Raw genomic sequence first — 19,045 nt, 5'->3', positions numbered from 1 at the left:
TTATAGTGAAATTAGGAATGAGAATTGAACAACCTCCTCGTATGGGTCTAAAGTACAAATACTTTGCTGTTTAAATGCTTCCTCTCCACAAAGTATCACTCTACAGATCAAAATAAATGGTAATGACAAGGTGCCAAATTAAGTTAGAATCTATAAAAACTGAACACGATTTCTATCGCTAAAACGGGATTAATTATAAGTTAAATATAAATTAATTTATCCATTAGTCTTATCCATTAACATGTCCACTATCAATCTGTTAGATTACATTCATAGTTCAGGCCAAGATAGCGAAATTCAAAATACAAGATGCGTCATAGTATGTGAGACGCACTTTACAAGAGGTTTCAAAATTATGAAAATTATGAAAAAATGTCATATGAACATGTGTCCTATTTGTTTGAAGGTAATAGCCATTTTTGTGTTTCGATAGTCCAAATGCTTACCTTCGCGATTTCTCCTGATAAATGAATAGGTTGTGCGGATCTACTGCCTGGGCTGCTCGTTCCTCTCATTTAAATCCATTAGATTTTTATTTCTGGGGTTACTTGAAAACAATCGTGCATCCGATCCATTGCCAGTGTTAGAGTACTTCATGCACATTCACGAAAGTAAGCAATTGCGGATTATCGAAACATTAAAGCGAACTTTGAAACAAGATCAAACCTTTTTCATCGTTTCTCTGCCTACTGTCCATTTCTGAAGTGCGTTTCACGTATTATGATACACCCTGTACACGTATATTTCACATGCGATAGAATTTTCTGGCCAAATAGATGAAGAAGGAAATATGTTTCAACTGTTTCAATTTTTATTTCAATTTTAGAAAGAATTTTTCTATCGTATTTTTATGTATCTATATTTATTATTTATTTAGTATTTATTACTATATCGTATTTTTCTATCGTAAATACATAAAAATCCGCTAAAAAAATCTACTAATTTATGAATATTATGGATTAGATTGTCAAGTAGTTAAGATTATCGTAATGGATTCTATCCATCTAGTTCAGTTATTTCGTCTACTTTTCATGTAACTGTTAACGCTAGCCAGATTCAATACCTGAATACCGAATACCTACTGTTTTGTCGAAGAAAGTTGAAAATATCTGCGAGCGCGCATGTACATTGTACAGCGTTGTAAATAAAGGGGATAAAGCTCACTGGGAAGAGAGTGAGAGGGTCACAGAAGTAGAGGATAGAAAGAAAGATGAAGCGGCGTGGTCGGACAGAAATAGAAAAGCAGCACGAAAATCATTTAGTCGTGGCCAACGTGTATCTAATCCCCCCAGTTTCGAGCATTGTTTCTCTATCTTAATTCGGTGTGCAAATAAAATGACGCGCGTCCCGATAAGATCTTCCTTGAAAAGTCGAGATTCGAGTTCGTCGATGACCGATCCGGATCTCAGGGAACGAATAAAGGATTATTGCCGAAAATTTGTCGCCTTCATGTGCACTCAGGTTGGCGTCGGTGGACTAGTGGTTGGTTACGCCATAATAGGTGCTTTCGGTTTTATGATGATAGAGTCTCAGAGCCAAATCCCATCGACAGTCTGCATTCGAGAACTAATTAGGAAACAATTCGCCGAAGAGCTGTGGCTCAGTACTGCCAGCAATCGGACTATAAATATCTTCGATAAAACGACATTTCACACGGTGTCTAACCGAATTCTGCGTCGTTACCAAGACAACTTCACCGGCGACTACAGGAAAGAGAACTGTAGCGGCTTAACGGCAACCGATCTGTGGTCCTTCCCTGCAGCCATGATGTTCTGCCTTTCTGTGTTCACGATGATCGGTTATGGGACTCTGGTGCCTCAAACTCCCTGGGGAAAGGCGGTTACAGTTATTTACGCCGTGTTAGGAATTCCTCTTTACGTTCTGTATTTCCTTAACATGGGCAAGGTATTAGCGCAAACGTTCCGCTCGCTGTACACGTGGCTGCACGAGTGCACCGGCAAACGAAAGCCTGGCCAGAGGATCACGGTGCCGTCGACAGCGTGCCTCTGGGTAATATTCGGATACGTGTTAAGTGGTTCGATAATGTTCGCCGAATGGGAAGGCTGGAATTATTTGGATAGCGCTTATTTTTGCGTAACGTCGCTGTGCAAAATTGGAATGGGCGATCTCGTGCCTGGGTGGACACACGGCGATCTAACCGCTGATAGCCAAACCAAATTGATAATAAATTTTGTTTACTTGTTGCTCGGTATGGGACTGATCGCTATGTGTTATGACTTGATGAAAGAGGATGTTTACGTGAAAGTTCGGGAAATGAAGGAACAGTTCCTGGAGATTGTTGATGCCACTCACTACCAGCTCGAAATGTGCTGCAAATCGGAAGTACTGAATTAATTCTAATGAACACTTTTGTCGTTAAACAATTAAGCACGAACGTCTTTCGGAAAGGTAATTGCAACGAGACGTATATTTAGATATAGGTATGTTGTAAAATTCTACATACGTGTATTAAATATAAACTAAACATTCATATAACGGACGTAAACTTATAAGATTTTGGATTAAGACGTTCATTTTTCTTCCTTTATTTAATTCTCGTCGCTTAAGAAATCGAACAATATCGGCAGGAGCAATAACGTTATTCTGTAACAAATATAAATTACGAACTTTAGAAATTAACCTAATTGTAATATGTAAATTTAGTTTACTTTAACATTTATAAGCAGTTTTACAACTTTACCCGAACTTTTGTCAACCTTTGTCCCCTTTTTCATATTTGTACGTGACGATAGTAATAATAATCGAAACCGTCTGTTCCATCTAGATTAGATCTCTTTTTATCTGTAAATATAATTCCAATTCTCTTTCCACTGTACATCGTTTTACAAAATCTGATCGATACCCCTTGTGTCTTATTATCAACGCAGGCTTCTGTTTCAATTCTAATTAATCGATATTCTTACAAGTTTGGAGAGTGCAACAGATACTTGTAGGATTCCTGGAACATGAAAGCGTCGAGACTATAATCTCTAGGATGAGTTTCAATTCTACTTTTCTGAGCAATTTACATAATATGATATACGAGATTGGTAGTACACAAAATTGGAATAAACTCAGTACTTTAAATATTCTCTATTATTGTCAATTGCTGTCTTCCACCTTGCGGGCAGTATAGCAGTATAGAAAAATAGCTTTAATACAATAAAGTCTTCAACGTATGTATTTTCGTGTTTAGATGTTGATCAGTAAAATAGTGTTGCAACGATCTAAACAAACAATAATATCATTTGGTGCTACGTCTGCAGAGTATGTGCAGAGTAAAAATGTGCAATTCAAGCTGAAAATTAGAGATTGGAATATGAAAATGATAAAACACACACAGATACACACATAAATGTATAGATGTATATGATAATTAGAAAATTTGCAGCCTTCTCACAAACGTAAATCATTTCTTTAATAAATGTTTCTATTGTATTAAGACTGAACAGTTCTACCTATTTACTTACTTACAATTACTCAATCTAATAATTCTTGAAACAAAAAGAGTTTTTCATAAAATGATTGTGTTTTATAAAAAAAAGAAAAAGATATATTACAGAAAGAAAATCAAATCAAAACTAATTGTTTACCATGAATTGCAAGAATAAACAATGTAGTGTAAGCGTTTATATAAATTATGTACGAGTATGATTAGCGCCCGATCTGTACCACTAGATGCCATCATACAAATATTTCACATGTTATCTCCTTTATCAAATAAGCAGTAGCAATTGAAACGCTGATAGAATAATACGTGCCCCTATGCTGTGCAATTAATAAAACTTTGCAAATCTTACAATAGTACAATAATATAAATAAAGTCCACGTTTAATTAAAATTTAGAAGGATCGATAAAGAGGTATCAGATCGGTGGTCCCGTAGGTCACGAATTATTACATATCCGATAAATACATACACTTCTACTAACAAATCTACTAACTAGGACACTCAATAATCTACGAACAAATGTACAATGGAGTCCCAATTATCCAACGTGATGTAGACCGGGCCTACTCGGATAATACGGAAAGGTCTATTATTGTTCATAAATCGTATAATAAAATCATAGGAAATATTTTCATAATATAATATTGTACATGTATTTAGGTGTAATTCACCGTTTAATCGGTGAAAGTCTGATCAATTGCTTTCGCAATACCTGACCATTTACACTTTCGTACTCTTCGTGTTAAGAATCCGAAAAAAATAAAGTTATGGTAAAGTTCAAGGTACCTCGGGCATTGCCTGTATTGACAGGACATCGGTTAAACCGGAAGGACTCGATAAACCGAGGTTCCACTGTACGTAACTCTAGATCCTCAGACTATCAATATATATAACAGTATTGTATTGACAATTTACATTGATTTCTTTAATTAAGAATCTTGAAATATTATATATTTATTGATTAATAATTATATATTATATATTATAATTGATTAATAATTATATATATATAATTGATTAATATATAATATTTCAAGATTCTGAATTAAAGAAATCAATGTAAATTGTCAATACAATACTGTTAGTGTTATACAGTGATGTTAAGAACCGTGAAATATTGACAATATTAGTGATTGTCCGGGGACAGCTTTAGGCATGGACTACTGGCGAATATGCCTACAAGCTATTATTCTAATTCGTTATGTCAATTTACCGGATGTTCTCACGAGGAAACCGTAAATCATGCCAAGGAAAATAAAAAGAAAACGATAAACTCTTGTTGAGCGCGCTTCTTTTTTCATTTGCTCGGGCCTGGTTCGTCCGAAGATTTCTTAAAAGAATACTCCATATGACATTATACATGTATAATATACAAATATAACTAATCGCAAGCGTGCGCAAAATTTTATCTGCGCGCTGTGATTAGCGATTATATATAAAGAATCACTGTAAGCAGAGTCTATTACAATTCGCCATACAATTCAATTCTTTAGTCTTTGCTTACTAGAAGTTCTAAAATTTCTTTAATTGGTATGAATATAATACGATTCCTCCCGTTGCAAAAACTTTATTGTCTCGAATATAAATTTACTTAGGAAACTAAAATCATTGTGATTCTACAAATCACTTAACTCACACAACAAGTTTATTTAAAGATTTCAACCTCCTATCGAAACTGGCGCAACATTTGCAATAAGTGAAGAGTAAGGGAAAAAGAGAAGAAATATCACAAAATAGCTTTTACATATTGTGTAACTTTTATTTTAATTTCTTTCAAATTTTATTCTAGTTGCAAATGTAAGTAAAGTAACTTAATGATCATTTAGAAACCAAAACGAAAATGAAACAAGAAATGGTAAAGTTAAACGTTTTGTTTCATTTATCAATAATACTGTGATAACACTTTAAAATAGATATTAGTATTAAAATAATTGACTTTTAACATAAAGTATGTACATATGCATACATATGTACTTACATATTTCCATCTCAGTCATTTATCAAGTATTTTCAAAAACCAAAACTAACGTTCGAACGATCAACATGACATGTCACTAATATAGCATTGTACCTTCTCATATGCTTACTATGGACGCGAGTACGGGTACGAGATTGCCGTGTCCGTACTGTGCGCACATTTCCCCTCCACTGCTCATCGGTACATGCCAGGGTTGCACGTTGCACCGGTTGCACATCATGGATTGCGCTAAAGAGTAAAGCTGTATCGTCGTATCCTTACTCCCCACCCTAATCATTGGGTTGCAGCACTGCACAATTCCCCTTCCGCCGTTCATTCCATGGATCTAGGAATTAAAAACACAGTAGCACTCACTGAAAAGCTACTCGTACTATTAATTCAGAAATCTGCAACTATTATACTCACCGGACAAATTAAAAAATGTACCAATTACCCAGGTGGCAAATACAGATTGCGTATATATTAATAAGAAAAGAAGAAGGAATTGAAAGGACGGTGCATGAAGTTTCATCTTAGGTAAGGGTGTCAAGCCATGCACACTTTATTTAAAATGGAATGCTGTATATCATTTTTCTAAAATAAAACTTAAATCGGATCCTTAGAATATGTCATGACATAATTAACGTCAAAATTATTGTCTTACATAAAGGAAAACAGGAAGAAAGAATTGCAATTTAGTAATATTAATAAACAAGTGGTATATAAGATAATAATATAGTTTTTCTATTGTTTTTATTTGTAATAAGAGATCAATAATGATCGACAGTAGAAAAGTCGTTGATATCAGTAAGGGAAGAGTACAAAAATAAAGTAAATTTGTATTAAAACTTTAAAAGAAATTTTATATCTACTGTTTTCTTCTTCGTCGAGTTTTTCCCTCAATGTTACAGCGTTGTTACCAGTTTCGCACTACACATCTTCCTTTCGCAGCATGCATTTCTGCATTATTATTATATACGTAGCAAGCATAATCTTACAAGACTATAACGCGACGAATCCTCATTTTTCTTTCTAATAAGACAGTAACGAAATTCATCAACCAATGCATTTTATGAATTTATCATTTTCCTTTTCCTAAATGTTATAATTTTGCATAAACTTTATCTTCCACCAAAAGATGATATGAAACACTATATCCTCTTCCCCGTTTAATACATTAACATTTTAATACATTTAATACATTAACATCTTACATCAAACCCTATAAATTTTGTAAATCTTTCGCCATTGATACTATAGTTTTAGAAAGCAAAAATGTTTGAGGTGCACGTGGAGGTCCAGGGTTGATGTTTGTTAACAGAGTCATTGCTGTTTTCATAATCTCTATCCGGGTTCCTGTAACATAATTATAACATTAAGATTTTTATCACATAGTTACAATATCAAGCACTAAAAAAGAAGAGAGTAATGATGAAATGGAAGAATAAAAAGGACGTTTACATGTTATCAACTTTGCACACAGAGGAGTCCGTGAATATGCCCAAATGTTACAGAAAGGAAAAATGGTACAAACATCATCTTGCGTATGCGATTACAACAAATTCATAGGAATAATTGACAAAACTGATATGATGATAAGCACAATTGGATCAACGCAGAAGAGTACGAAATGGTTCAAGAAATATTTTTTTCATACGATAGATATATGCATGTGAAATACCTATTGTTTATATAAATTGAAAACCGATACACCTATTCCATCTGAAGTTAATCCAGCAAGTACTGACAAAATATCACAAGATGAGGACGAGACATTCTACAAACTGCGGTAATAATAGTGAACTAAGACTCATCTGAAAACAGTTTCCTACTCTGTATATATCTACAGGAAAAAATAAACTACGAAGATGTGTTGTTTGCAGCAAGAACGGTAAAAGACATGAATCACGTTATCAGTGCAATGAATGTGACGTTGGATTGTGTGTGCATCTTTAAAACTTATGATATGCAAACATATTACTGAATTATATCTATCATTATTAGATAATTTCCAATAAACAACTCAAAGTGAAGATTTATTACTGGATTTATTTTAAAATACAGAACAGAGATTCAATAATGTTCCCTATATCCAAAACATGCTTGAGTTGCAACAAAATACTCCAAGATTTTATGGACTCACTGGGAGCTCCGAAAACGTGAGATTCTTAATGTGTACGGTGTGCACTAATAGCACGATGACCTGTTCGTTAGTGGCATACTTGTGACTAGTTCCGCCATCGCGAAAGGGTTAAAAAAGATATATCAAAAACAAAGCAATGCAAATAATTAATCTTTATTGTATATGTATTTATATATCGTTTCTAGAATTTATATACTTTTTTTGTATCATATTTGATTATTAACCTATTTGACTATTAATCAATGATATTACCTGTCATTGTTGAAGGGTATCGATAGTGATGTCACGTCCCGCGACCCGCGCGATCCGTAAAAGTAAAATTGATAAATTCTTTTAAACCGAGATAATTGAAACGTTTACTCGAAACCGTGTTTACAGTATTTGAAGTGAAAGGCAGTTAAAGCCGCTAAAAGCTATATCTTGCGAAAACTCATCTAACTACGCTTTTATATTATGTTTTTATAACGATATTATGACGATTTAAATTGTAAACAAAGTCGGCAGTTGAACAAACGTTGGGAATCTTTCCAAACATTTTCAAAAGAAAGACCCCGACGTTTTTTCATCTCCGACGGATATAAATGTAGCGACTCAGAGAAGTCAACAAGAGTATGAGTTTGAGTTTGAATTTGAGAATATTTACCGTTTGGTTATCGAGTAAATTAATTAAAGTCCGTCTATCGAAGAGTCAGTTATCGTTTTGTCTATCGAAGAGTCAGTTATCGTTTTGTCTATCGAAGAGTCAGTTATCATTTTGTTTATTGAAGAATTAGTTATCATTTGTCTGCCGAAGAATCATCACCTGTCAACAGAAGAATTTCATATCCGTCAGTCAATTGACAATATCGAAATTGAGTAAGATTTCAATAAAACATTTTAAATTGATAATCTACTTTCGAACAACTTTAATCCTCTCCCGTGCCAGTATTCCCGCACATAGCAGGTTAGTCGAAAGTGGAGCTTATTGCCAGTTGCATTAAACGTCAGTTGACGCTACCTTCTCGTCGGCTATTAAATAGAACGTCACAACTGACGTGATTAGTCATCCCCTATACTCGCTATAATTAAAAATAAGCAAATATAACATTATTCTATTTGACATATGTATAAAGATATGACATAATCTAATGTCAATAATGACAGTACTACACCACCTTCAGCTTCTTTTCTTCTATCCGCATACGTCATGTGCGCCAAACTGTTTTTATGTTTCAACAGTTCGCTTTTTTCAGCTGTTATAATTTTGTCGCACATAATGCACTTGGCTTTTTATGGTTCACCACATCTTTTGAGCCATGGTGCAAAATTTGAATTTTTCAGCCAACCATCAGGGAATATTTTTCTTCTAAACTTCCTTGCAGGAGGAGAAAGCATACTATTATTACTGCCTATTCATAAAATATTCATTAGTTAGTTAGTATTTTAAATATTATAACAATGCATTTTGCAAACATTAAAAACAATAAAAAAATAAATATTAAAAGGGAAAATTATATTCAATTTGTAATTCTATAATTTAGGAAGTACTTGTATATTAAAAAAATTATTCCTGTTTTAATCTAAACTCATATAGGAGTATTAAACATATGTCTTGCTTACTGGATTCACACTCATTAGATTTTTTAATTTTTTTAGTAACTATAACCAGGCACAGCAGGCATACTGTTAATACTGCCTACATGTAAGATATTCATTATTAGTTAATTTCCAATATTACTTAATTAATTTTTTTTAATATTATAACAATATATTTCCAAGAATTTCCAACGAATTAATATTAAGAAAAAGAAACTAATGCCACATTCAATGTATCCTTATTAAAATACTTGCATTCTCCAATAAATGATTATTTTTTAAATTATACTGAAGCAAAATATTAGATATTTAGGCTTTGGTTTAAGGGACATAAAGTTATTGACTTTTTTAAATATATTATGATAGTTTCCGATGCGTAGAATCCAAAAATGCAAGTCTTAACATTAGGAATCTAGCGGTTCAAGAGTTATGCATATGTACAGTTGAGTGCTTCTAATGTATTTTACATGTTACTTTGACACCATGTCGGCCTTTATACATGAGTCGTCTAATGAATAGAATAGCTAGCTATACACAAATCATGAATATAGAAATAGCGAAATAGGAATAGGCTTTCTTTGAATACTTTGATACCACTTGCAAATTGTTTTGCAATATGGTAAACAGTTGTGCAAAATTCTTTTTGAACATATTCATAAGCTCTTGACATTACAAAGAAGGTATTAATTCTCAATTCTGATAATAATATAATTTCATACCTTTAGATGGTAGTGCACTTGGTTGAAGTCGCTTTGTACCATGTAAAATATAGAAGGCATCTTCTGCAAAATTTGAACAAATTCTTACTTCCGTTTTAACTGATTCCGCCTCCAGTCCTAGTATATTTAACCAAAGCGATTTTAATTGTTCATTCTTTGGAAATCTATTAAAAGATTAGTTAAATTTTGTATAATTTTGTATCATTTGACAATACAATATATATATATTATATATGCAAAGAGAATATTTTTCTTACCGATGATATGTGACATTATTTCTTTTTTTTTTTTTTTTTGTCCTAAAACAAGACAACTTTGCGTACTATTTTTACAATTGTTTACTATGCACTGCGGCATTTCTCACAACATATCCTGGTCTTCCTAGTAACAACTAATCACACTCTTTTTGTCCCATTACAAACTACACCAATTCACCAATGCGGCCCCAAAGAACAACGTTCCCCGTGCCGTGAAAACGGCTTTGCCTCGCTTAGTCATTGCTCTGTCTCGATATTCTTATATCCATGACACAAATGCACGTGATTGGCGGTCATTTTGCGGTAGGATTTCAAATCGTGAATATTACATTAGGTTTGGATACGATCATATAAACAAGACAACTCATATAAGAAAAAGTCTCGACACCCGAAAGGGAAAATAATGCAAAGATTGAGTCGTGAAAAAGCCAATATAGAAAAAAACAAAGTTCTGATTCTACAAGGCAATCAGAAATCAGTAGATTATTTCTGTCTCATTCATGTCACAGAATAAAACCCTTCTACTTCTACCTTAGAGTGATTTTTCTCTAAATTTCCTCAATCTGGTAACGTAACCGTGTTGTATATGTATGTATATGAGTATCGAGATCTGTTTATGCGATCGTGGTCGGTCCAATCAAATGATGAATAGAGGCAATATGGCACCATACTAACCTATAAAATAGGCTAAAAATGCTCAATTTTACATACGCATAATTCTTGAACCGCAGAATTTTTAAAGACTTGTATTTTTTAATTCTACGCGTCGAAAACCTGAACTTATACTCATACTGCAACTTTAATAAAACAATACAAATTATAAATTACAAATCCGCTATATCTCTACAATCATAATATATAAGCTGTGTATAAATACATACAAGCGTCTACAAATAAACGATTCCAAATTATAGCGTCATCGCATCCCCAACATAAATGCACCGTTATTTCTATCGTTACCGTGCTATACTACGTCATCAAAATTCCCTCCACGACCATTTTTTCCCTCCATGACACGCTGGATGTAGTGGTCTTACATAGTATATAAAGTGTAATAGCCTGTATAACGTATAAGTATAAAATGTTGCATCGAATTGTATGGTAATACATCATTGCAAGTTAGTTACATATATGTATATATATGTATATATGTAAATTGTAATACATATAAAACAATTGTGAAATTGTATTGACTACAGTACAAAATATTAAATCACAAAATAATTGTTAGATGAAAATCTAATTGCTGGATAAGTAAGAATACTAATTATTATAAATAACGTTCTACAAATGGCACTTGTTCGATGTACTCAACGACTGAATTATATATTTTTACCAGTGTTTTCAAATTCAGTCCTTTATCATCATTCTATGAAATCCGTAGATTCGGTTTCAACAATGCCAGTTATAAAACAAGAGACAATACAAAAAATAGAACAATTATCGTTACTTAATGTTGATGAAGATTATGGTTTATCTGTTCTAAAAGCTGCAATTATTTTTACAGAAAATTTACGCAATACAAAGATTAATAAAGAAATTGAACCTATGTATAGTCCATTTGAGACAGAATCCATGCTTTTGCGAAATGATAATGTAGAGCATAACATATCTAGAAAAGAAATCTTAACGAATGCTGCTATTACAGAGGAAGAATATTTTGTAGCTCCATTGCAGACTATCGTACAAGCATCATGAATATAGGAAACATACTAAAGGAATTAAGTTCACATTTTATTAGTCTTACAGAATGTGGGCTTAAATATGGCCCTCAAGGTAAAATGCTACTAAGAAATCTTGAAGAACAATGGTTTCTAAATTGCATTACAATGTCACGCTATAATATATTCTTGTCAGATGAATTTAATCAGACTCTAAATTTTGTTATAAAAACTGAAATGAGTGATATACCATTTGGATTAGCTTCAATAAAGAACTCAAAAAATTATTGGGATTTAAATCTATTGCCTATACAAAAATCAAATTCTCACAGAATTGCTGAGACAAATATTTTTAACAATAATACAGAAACAAAAGATTTATTCCATAAAATTCAGAAAGAACGTAAAATTTGGTGGCGGAGATTAGCACAATATCCTTCTAGATTTAAGGTTACAGAAGCAAAAAAGATGAAAGATTGTAATGTAGTAGATATTGAAGCTCAATTTCCATTTGGCAATATTATTGTGGAAAAAATAACTTACCATACAGATGTTGAAAAACTATTTTCCCAGGTGCCTTGCATTTCTTCTTTCATATACTTGAATTCATAGAAATTTATAAATAACAGTTATTTTCATGGATTATTTTATTTCCAGGTTGATAGTAAAAAAGATTTTACCAACATACAAATGGTTGAGCATAAGGTATCTTTAGATTGGGGTTGTTTAGCACTACTTTGTGACGCATATGATATGAATAAATCTTCCAAAACGCATCTTCATTCCAAGTTAGCACCACATAAAGTTGCATTTCATATAAAAAGTTCAAATAATGAAGAGAATACCAAAAATGATGATTTAAATCGTTTTGTACTATACTTAAATAATATGCTAAGAACAAAGGGCCTAAATACAATATTAACCACTTCAGAAAAAATTATAGATACATGCTTAATTCCTTTTATAGTTTCTGTTGATACGACTAGTCTTGAAAATGGCATTATATATATAAGAGATAGATCCACAACTCTTAGTGAAGCAATACACGTAACCGATTTAGTAAAATATATAATTCTACGTTGTTAATCAATTAATATGATATAATTTCATTTAAATAAAATTAATATATCAAAAGCTACAAATATAAAATATCAATATAATTAATTTCTAGTTTCTAAAAAATATAACAAATTTTGAAATCACAACATTGTTACCTTCATTTCCAATTATTTTGTATTTTATGTATATTTTAATTAAATGAATGATATAGTTATCATAGTAATACATACTTATTATGTATTATATAAAGACGTAATATGCTGAGAATCAATGAGGATAACAGTCTAAAATAATGTTACCATGTGGGACATAAATGAGAAATTATACATGGATGTTTCTGATGTTGAACGTAAAGAAAAATGGAATGCTTTACAATTAATAAAATGTATACTTTGTACATGAACATTCCTCGATTTTTAAATATTGCCAAAATTTATATAAATTCAATTAATAATAATATCGCTCGTTTGAGCAATATATAATTTTCCAAATGATAATACTTCTATGCAGCTAAGCAGGTAGTTGTAACTTCTTGCCTTTCAATACTTTGGTAATATAGAGGTAGAAAAAGTCGCAATAAAGAATTGTTTGTACTAAACCAGCAACTATAGCAATTAGATCATAATGATCTTCTGCATAATAACGATAGACCCAGTTTAACAAATACAGGCCTCTATAAGACCCCAAAGCGAAAAGATAGTGACTGGTAATACTTTCTGCTTCTCCTGTTTTTGATACCAAAAATAATTGTGGCAATATTGCTACAGACTCCAAATAAATGCTAAATGTCCATAGAACTTCTACAATTGTGAATTCATTGTTGATTAATAATGCCAACACCGATGTAGGTAGGATTAAAAATTCAATTCTGAAAAGAAATAACACATATTATTACATACAATTACAACATACAGATGTTACTTAAAAATTATAAAAATATACACATATATTATATTACATAATAAATGTATTATTATAATTATGGTATAGCTATTTAATATATATCTACACAATCGGGGACGAAGACAAGGAGACAGATAGCAGTTATTGTCCACTTATCTTTGCTCCCGACTTCTACTATTATAAAACAAAGACATACCTAAATGTATCATGATTATGATCATACGTAGCTTTAAATTTCACATACATTAAAAAAACTGTAACATAAGAAGTTGCAATAAAAATGATCTTCATAAATGTATTGTATGCTGACACGTATGTTGTTATCAAATCTAGATAACGTGTTGTATATACAATCGCAAATAAAATTTGCGACTTGCCACTTATACCTGTAAAACACACATCAAATATTATTAAAAATGGATATTTTAAATGAAAATATAATAGTTTGGGTATAATAAGTATATAGATCATATCGGTGATGTATACCGGCACAGCTTCGTGTTTTCCATATTTTGAGGAGGAGAATGATAATTGCAACGAGATGTGATAAGTCACCTAAGAGTCGAAATATGTTCATCTTTTCGGTTGCTGAAAAGTAATTTTTATAAGAGAATCGAGAAATACTTCACACACCTAAGTCACAAAGCATACAAAATATGACGTGGCTTCGGCTGCAACATCAGCAGATGGCCGACCGATCATCATTTAAGTGTTTCATCTTTTATGTTTCCAATAAATATACGTAAATTATATGTAAATATTTTGCTTTTAGATTTCTAAATATATGTGTTTTATCAATTAATAATATTTATGTCATAAATAACATAAATATCAATTAGAATATAGTTATAGAAAGAAATAAAACACTCAATATAATATTTTTAATACATCTTTATTAATAATATTGTAATTTTTTATATGATCTATTTCATGTAATTAACCTTTCACAATCATTGGGATCTTATTCCAAAACTATACAAATATTTAAATTCATATTAAATTACTATATTTCTTATCGTTTAAATGTTATTACTAGAATTAGTTACTAGATGTACAAACAAGTCTGGGCCACAGTGTATGGTGTGTATACCACGATCATATAAACAGGTCTTGACGCTCGTAGCGTGACCGAAGCCTAGGGAAAATCGTCTGAAAATTGAGTCGTGATATGCATCTATGATATGAACATAGAAATATAGAGATAGAGCATAAACCTTTGCTTAAGGCGAAGGGTACGAAGCCACATCTGGGGAGCGGGTAGTACAACCACGTGGTACTTGGGATCACCTTAATCATTGGTTACTCACTTGTTCTTACTCGATAATAACAAGATTTTACTTGCACAAAATAATTTAAATAAATAATTTATTTAAATTTGATGTTATGAATATACAATAAACATAATTATAGAATATTAATCCCAATTATAAAATATAGATTATTTTATTCAAAATACCAGCCTTTAATGGAATTAAAAATAGCAATTGTTGAAAATGTTCTCCATTTATGCGATTTCTTGGTCCATTTAGACCACGACTCGCTTTGAAGAACAGCCGTTCAAATGAAAAAGATGTTGCACTTATTGTTTAATATTTTTTGCTTAATTTGCTTAGAAGTGAATTATTGAACTGATTTCAAAGTTTGATTGGACATTTTCGATATGTTTGAGTTAGGTATTGGTACTGAATATATCGTCGCATTATATATCGATACAAAATGTCGATATTTAAGTTGGAAAGTATCGATACTATATCTCTCATCACTATTCTGTGGATTGCTTTGGATACGTATGTTGTGGTATTAGGTCCATATTTTCTGCTAATTTTTGTTGGTAATACTTGGTGTTTTCATTCATAAAACAATTCGATGAAGTCGTTGTTCATAACAAGATGGACAGTCTGTGCATAAGTTTGACAAAGAATTGTCCATTCCTATAAATAACCTATAAATACAGTGTAAAATCTCGTTTTGCATAGTGATATGTTGTGATGGTTTTCTTCTTTTCATTATTATAAAGCTAAACTCGATTATCAAGATGACATCGTCTGCGGTTCCAAAGGTATCTAAACATAAAATATTTGTATGAGTAGTAACAATTAAAAGTGGAGTGTGAAATTTGTATATAGGTTATAACTGAATGAAAAATGAAACATTTTATAGAAACTAGTTTATTGTTGTACGAATTAAAAGATAATAAAAGTGCAGATTATATCTAAAATACTTCATTCATTTATTTATTTATTGCAATTGAACATATTAATTGAACATATTAATGTAATTATAATTTTTAGGTTTCACTCGTGCCTTCCATACAGGAATTCAGTATCAGAGTACCAAAGTATGTAATAAAATAATTATATAATAACTACAAATTACATATAGAATTAATATTAAATAAAATGTTGTTTTAGAAATAACAAGAAAAAGCACAATGTGATGCGCTTTAATGCCACGTTAAATGTTGATTTTTCAAAATGGACTCAAGTGAAAATGGAACGTGAAAATAATATGAAGGAATACAAAGGAATAGAAGAGGAAATACCAAAATTTGGAGCTGGATCTGAATTTGGACGAGATGCAAGAGAAGAAGCAAGAAGAAAAAAATTTGGCATTACAAGTAGAAAATATAAACCAGAGGATCAACCTTGGATTTTAAAATCTGGAGGAAAAACCGGGAAAAAGTTTAAAGGCATAAGGGAAGGTGGTGTGAGTGAAAATGCTGCGTATTATGTTTTTACACATGCTGCTGATGGAGCTATAGAAGCATTTCCATTGCACGAATGGTAATTAATTTGCTTGAGTATTAAACCGGAATTTATTACAATTTTAACGCATACAATTTTTATATTCAGGTATAATTTTCAACCAATTCAAAGGTACAAAGCATTGAGCGCAGAAGAAGCAGAACAGGAGTTTAGTCGTAGAAATAAAGTAATGAATTATTTTTCACTGATGTTGCGTAAAAGACTTAGGAATGATGAGGAGGGTGCAGACGACGAGGAAATGTTAGAAGGTGGAAAAGGGAAAAAGCCAAGTAAAAAGGAGAAAGATTTAAAAATATCTGAAATGGATGAGTGGATGAATAGTGATGATGATGATTCAGCTAGTAATGATGAAGAAAAAAAAAATTCTGATGAAGAAGATGACAGTAAGAAAAAAAAGAAAGGCAAAGGTGAATATTATTTCTGATATTGTTAAGAAATGCATGTGCTGCTGATTATACTTAATAGTGGTTTAGTTACACGTTTCTTTTATTCTTGTTATTACTTAGATGAGATATATGTTATCACTTAGTCTGTGAAACACAATGCCGTAATATATATTGAATGTGTCATATGCAATTAACGTGTTAAGATAATTTAATCTTTATTTATATAGTTAATATTATATAGTTGTATTTTGGATTTATTTTATTATAATAAATAACTTCTGTGTTAGTTGTTGTCAAGAAAAAGAAGAAGAAAAACGCTTCTGATGATGAAGCATTTGAAGAAAGTGACGACGGGGATGAAGAAGGTAGAGAATGTGATTACATTTCTGATTCCTCCGATTCTGAATCAGAATTGGAACAACAAAAAGAAATTAAATCAGTTGCGGAAGAAGATGCATTGAGAAAATTACTTGCTTCTGATGAAGATGACGATGACGAAGAACAGGCAGATAAAAAGGATGGTGAAGAAGAAAAAGACGAAGACGATGAACATAAGGATAAAGATGATAAGGTAAATTCAAAATACTAAAAATTATAATAATGTTTATGTTGATTGAAATATTTATTCCGTTTGTTTACTTTCTTATAAAGGATAAAGATAAGACCAATAAAGATGCAGATAAGAAAAAGGATAAAAAGAAAAAGAAGAAACAATCTAAGAAAAAGGATGTAAAAAAGCTTGCGTCGGGAAAAGATTCTTCTAGTGACTTTTCCAGTGACTCAGATTCAGAATCTGATACAATAAAGGAAAAAGATAATAAAAAATCTAATAGTGCTCATAGTTCAAGGTCTGCAACTCCTATACCAGCTGCGATGTTAGATAATTTAAAAAGAAAACAATCTGGATCTCCAGATTTATCGCAAGCAAAAAAGTTGAAATTGGATAATTTCAATTTAGTACCAGTAACTTCTTACATTCCAGGAGTCAGGTATGTCGCTTGTTATTATAAACAATTAAAATTGTTCTCCGCATAATTTGTTCAATATTGAAAATATTATTTTATATATAGATCTATCTTTTATATATCTTTCTTATCTATATATAATTAAAATTAATTGATAATGAGATTATAATTTTTAATGTACTATGAATTAAGCTAAGGTTTCGTCTAATCTAATTATTAAGCATGGTATCTAAATATTAAACATGCGAAAAAATATTTGGAATATAATTTTTTAAGTAAAAGGTATTTTTGTTATGTTACAGTGAATCCGGTATCACAGAAGATGCAGTAAGGCGTTATCTTATGCGTAAACCAATGACAACAACGGAACTTCTACAAAAGTTTAAATCAAAGAAAACTGGTCTTACTTCGGAACAATTAGTTAATGTGATGACTCAAATACTGAAAAAGATAAATCCAACTAAGCAGACAATAAAAAACAAAATGTATTTATCTATTAAAACACAATCTAATTGATATTTATGTAATGTGTTAGGATAGTATTTTATATAATAATAAAGTAAATCGAATATAAAATTGTCTTTTATTCGACGACAATCAGAAATTGTCAAAAATGTTGCGATTCCTCGGAATTTTGAGAAATCGAATCACATTTCAGAATGAGCTTTTTTAAGTACAAGCGCTGTATATGATTTTAGTGTTTAAGTGTTTTTGAATTTATTGGGTTATACAATTATGGAAGATAGAAAAAAATGAATCTCAAATATGCATGTAAATGATATAAAAAAATAAATATAAAAAATAAAAATAATTTTTTTTTTTTAATAAAATCAATCTTATGCACCTCTTTGTCGGAAATAATCTGCGGCCTATCATTTCTTGTAAACTTTGGCACACCACCATAGTTTCGTTTCTTTTTTTTTAATTTTTGAAATTATCACTCGTACTCGTACCATATTTCTCTGTGATTTGCCGCAGAGATAAGCTATTATCACATAAAGGAATGATACTGTTTCATTTTGTGCATCCCAGACTATATAGTGTGGGAAGAAGGTAAGGAAGAGAAATTGAAAATAAGATTAACAAAGAGACCACTGAATTATGAGAGGAGAGCGAAGTGCAGGACGGAGGACAATATAGCGAATTGTAAGAAATGTTTAAAAGAGAGCAGAATAAGACAAGAAGAGGTTGAAAGAAACAACAGA

General features: G+C 31.4%; 6 protein-coding genes across 6 annotated transcripts in view; 3 read left to right on the top strand and 3 right to left on the bottom strand.

The window, feature by feature from the left end:
• The window catches only part of LOC139986778 (tachykinin-like peptides receptor 86C), a 211,886-nt gene that overhangs the window by 116,017 nt on the left and 76,824 nt on the right, over positions 1–19,045 (bottom strand). The gene's annotated exons all lie outside the window — the stretch shown is intronic.
• On the top strand, positions 1,204–2,554 carry LOC139986783 (two pore potassium channel protein sup-9). Its single transcript, XM_072002381.1, has one exon. The coding sequence runs from the start codon at positions 1,336–1,338 to the stop codon at positions 2,353–2,355; it is 1,020 nt and encodes a 339-aa protein (XP_071858482.1). The 5' UTR covers positions 1,204–1,335; the 3' UTR covers positions 2,356–2,554.
• LOC139987017 (uncharacterized) lies at positions 8,817–10,870 on the bottom strand. Its single transcript, XM_072002850.1, is given in 4 exon segments — positions 8,817–8,938; positions 9,845–10,008; positions 10,102–10,138; positions 10,141–10,870. Coding segments are annotated over 4 exon segments (381 nt in total). The 5' UTR covers positions 10,202–10,870; the 3' UTR covers positions 8,817–8,819.
• On the top strand, positions 11,647–13,224 carry Dnapol-gamma35 (DNA polymerase subunit gamma-2, mitochondrial). The gene is made up of 2 exons (XM_072002848.1): positions 11,647–12,335; positions 12,420–13,224. The coding sequence occupies exons 1-2, from the start codon at positions 11,796–11,798 to the stop codon at positions 12,846–12,848; spliced, it is 969 nt and encodes a 322-aa protein (XP_071858949.1). The 5' UTR covers positions 11,647–11,795; the 3' UTR covers positions 12,849–13,224.
• Positions 13,190–14,424, bottom strand: Kdelr (ER lumen protein-retaining receptor). The gene is made up of 3 exons (XM_072002849.1): positions 14,211–14,424; positions 13,921–14,110; positions 13,190–13,689 (listed from the first exon to the last, which is right to left on the bottom strand). The coding sequence occupies exons 1-3, from the start codon at positions 14,299–14,301 to the stop codon at positions 13,332–13,334; spliced, it is 639 nt and encodes a 212-aa protein (XP_071858950.1). The 5' UTR covers positions 14,302–14,424; the 3' UTR covers positions 13,190–13,331.
• Positions 15,469–18,416, top strand: Tfiifalpha (transcription factor IIFalpha). The gene is made up of 7 exons (XM_072002371.1): positions 15,469–15,783; positions 16,016–16,062; positions 16,136–16,507; positions 16,577–16,896; positions 17,163–17,446; positions 17,527–17,864; positions 18,143–18,416. Exons 1-7 carry the CDS (start codon positions 15,760–15,762, stop codon positions 18,354–18,356), a joined length of 1,599 nt encoding a protein of 532 aa, XP_071858472.1. The 5' UTR covers positions 15,469–15,759; the 3' UTR covers positions 18,357–18,416.

The sequence above is a fragment of the Bombus fervidus genome, chromosome 4 (genome assembly GCF_041682495.2).
Source record: "Bombus fervidus isolate BK054 chromosome 4, iyBomFerv1, whole genome shotgun sequence".
Taxonomy (NCBI): domain Eukaryota; kingdom Metazoa; phylum Arthropoda; class Insecta; order Hymenoptera; family Apidae; genus Bombus; species Bombus fervidus.
The sequence above is the reverse complement of the archived record's forward strand: the minus strand, read 5'-3'. Positions and strand labels throughout refer to the sequence as shown.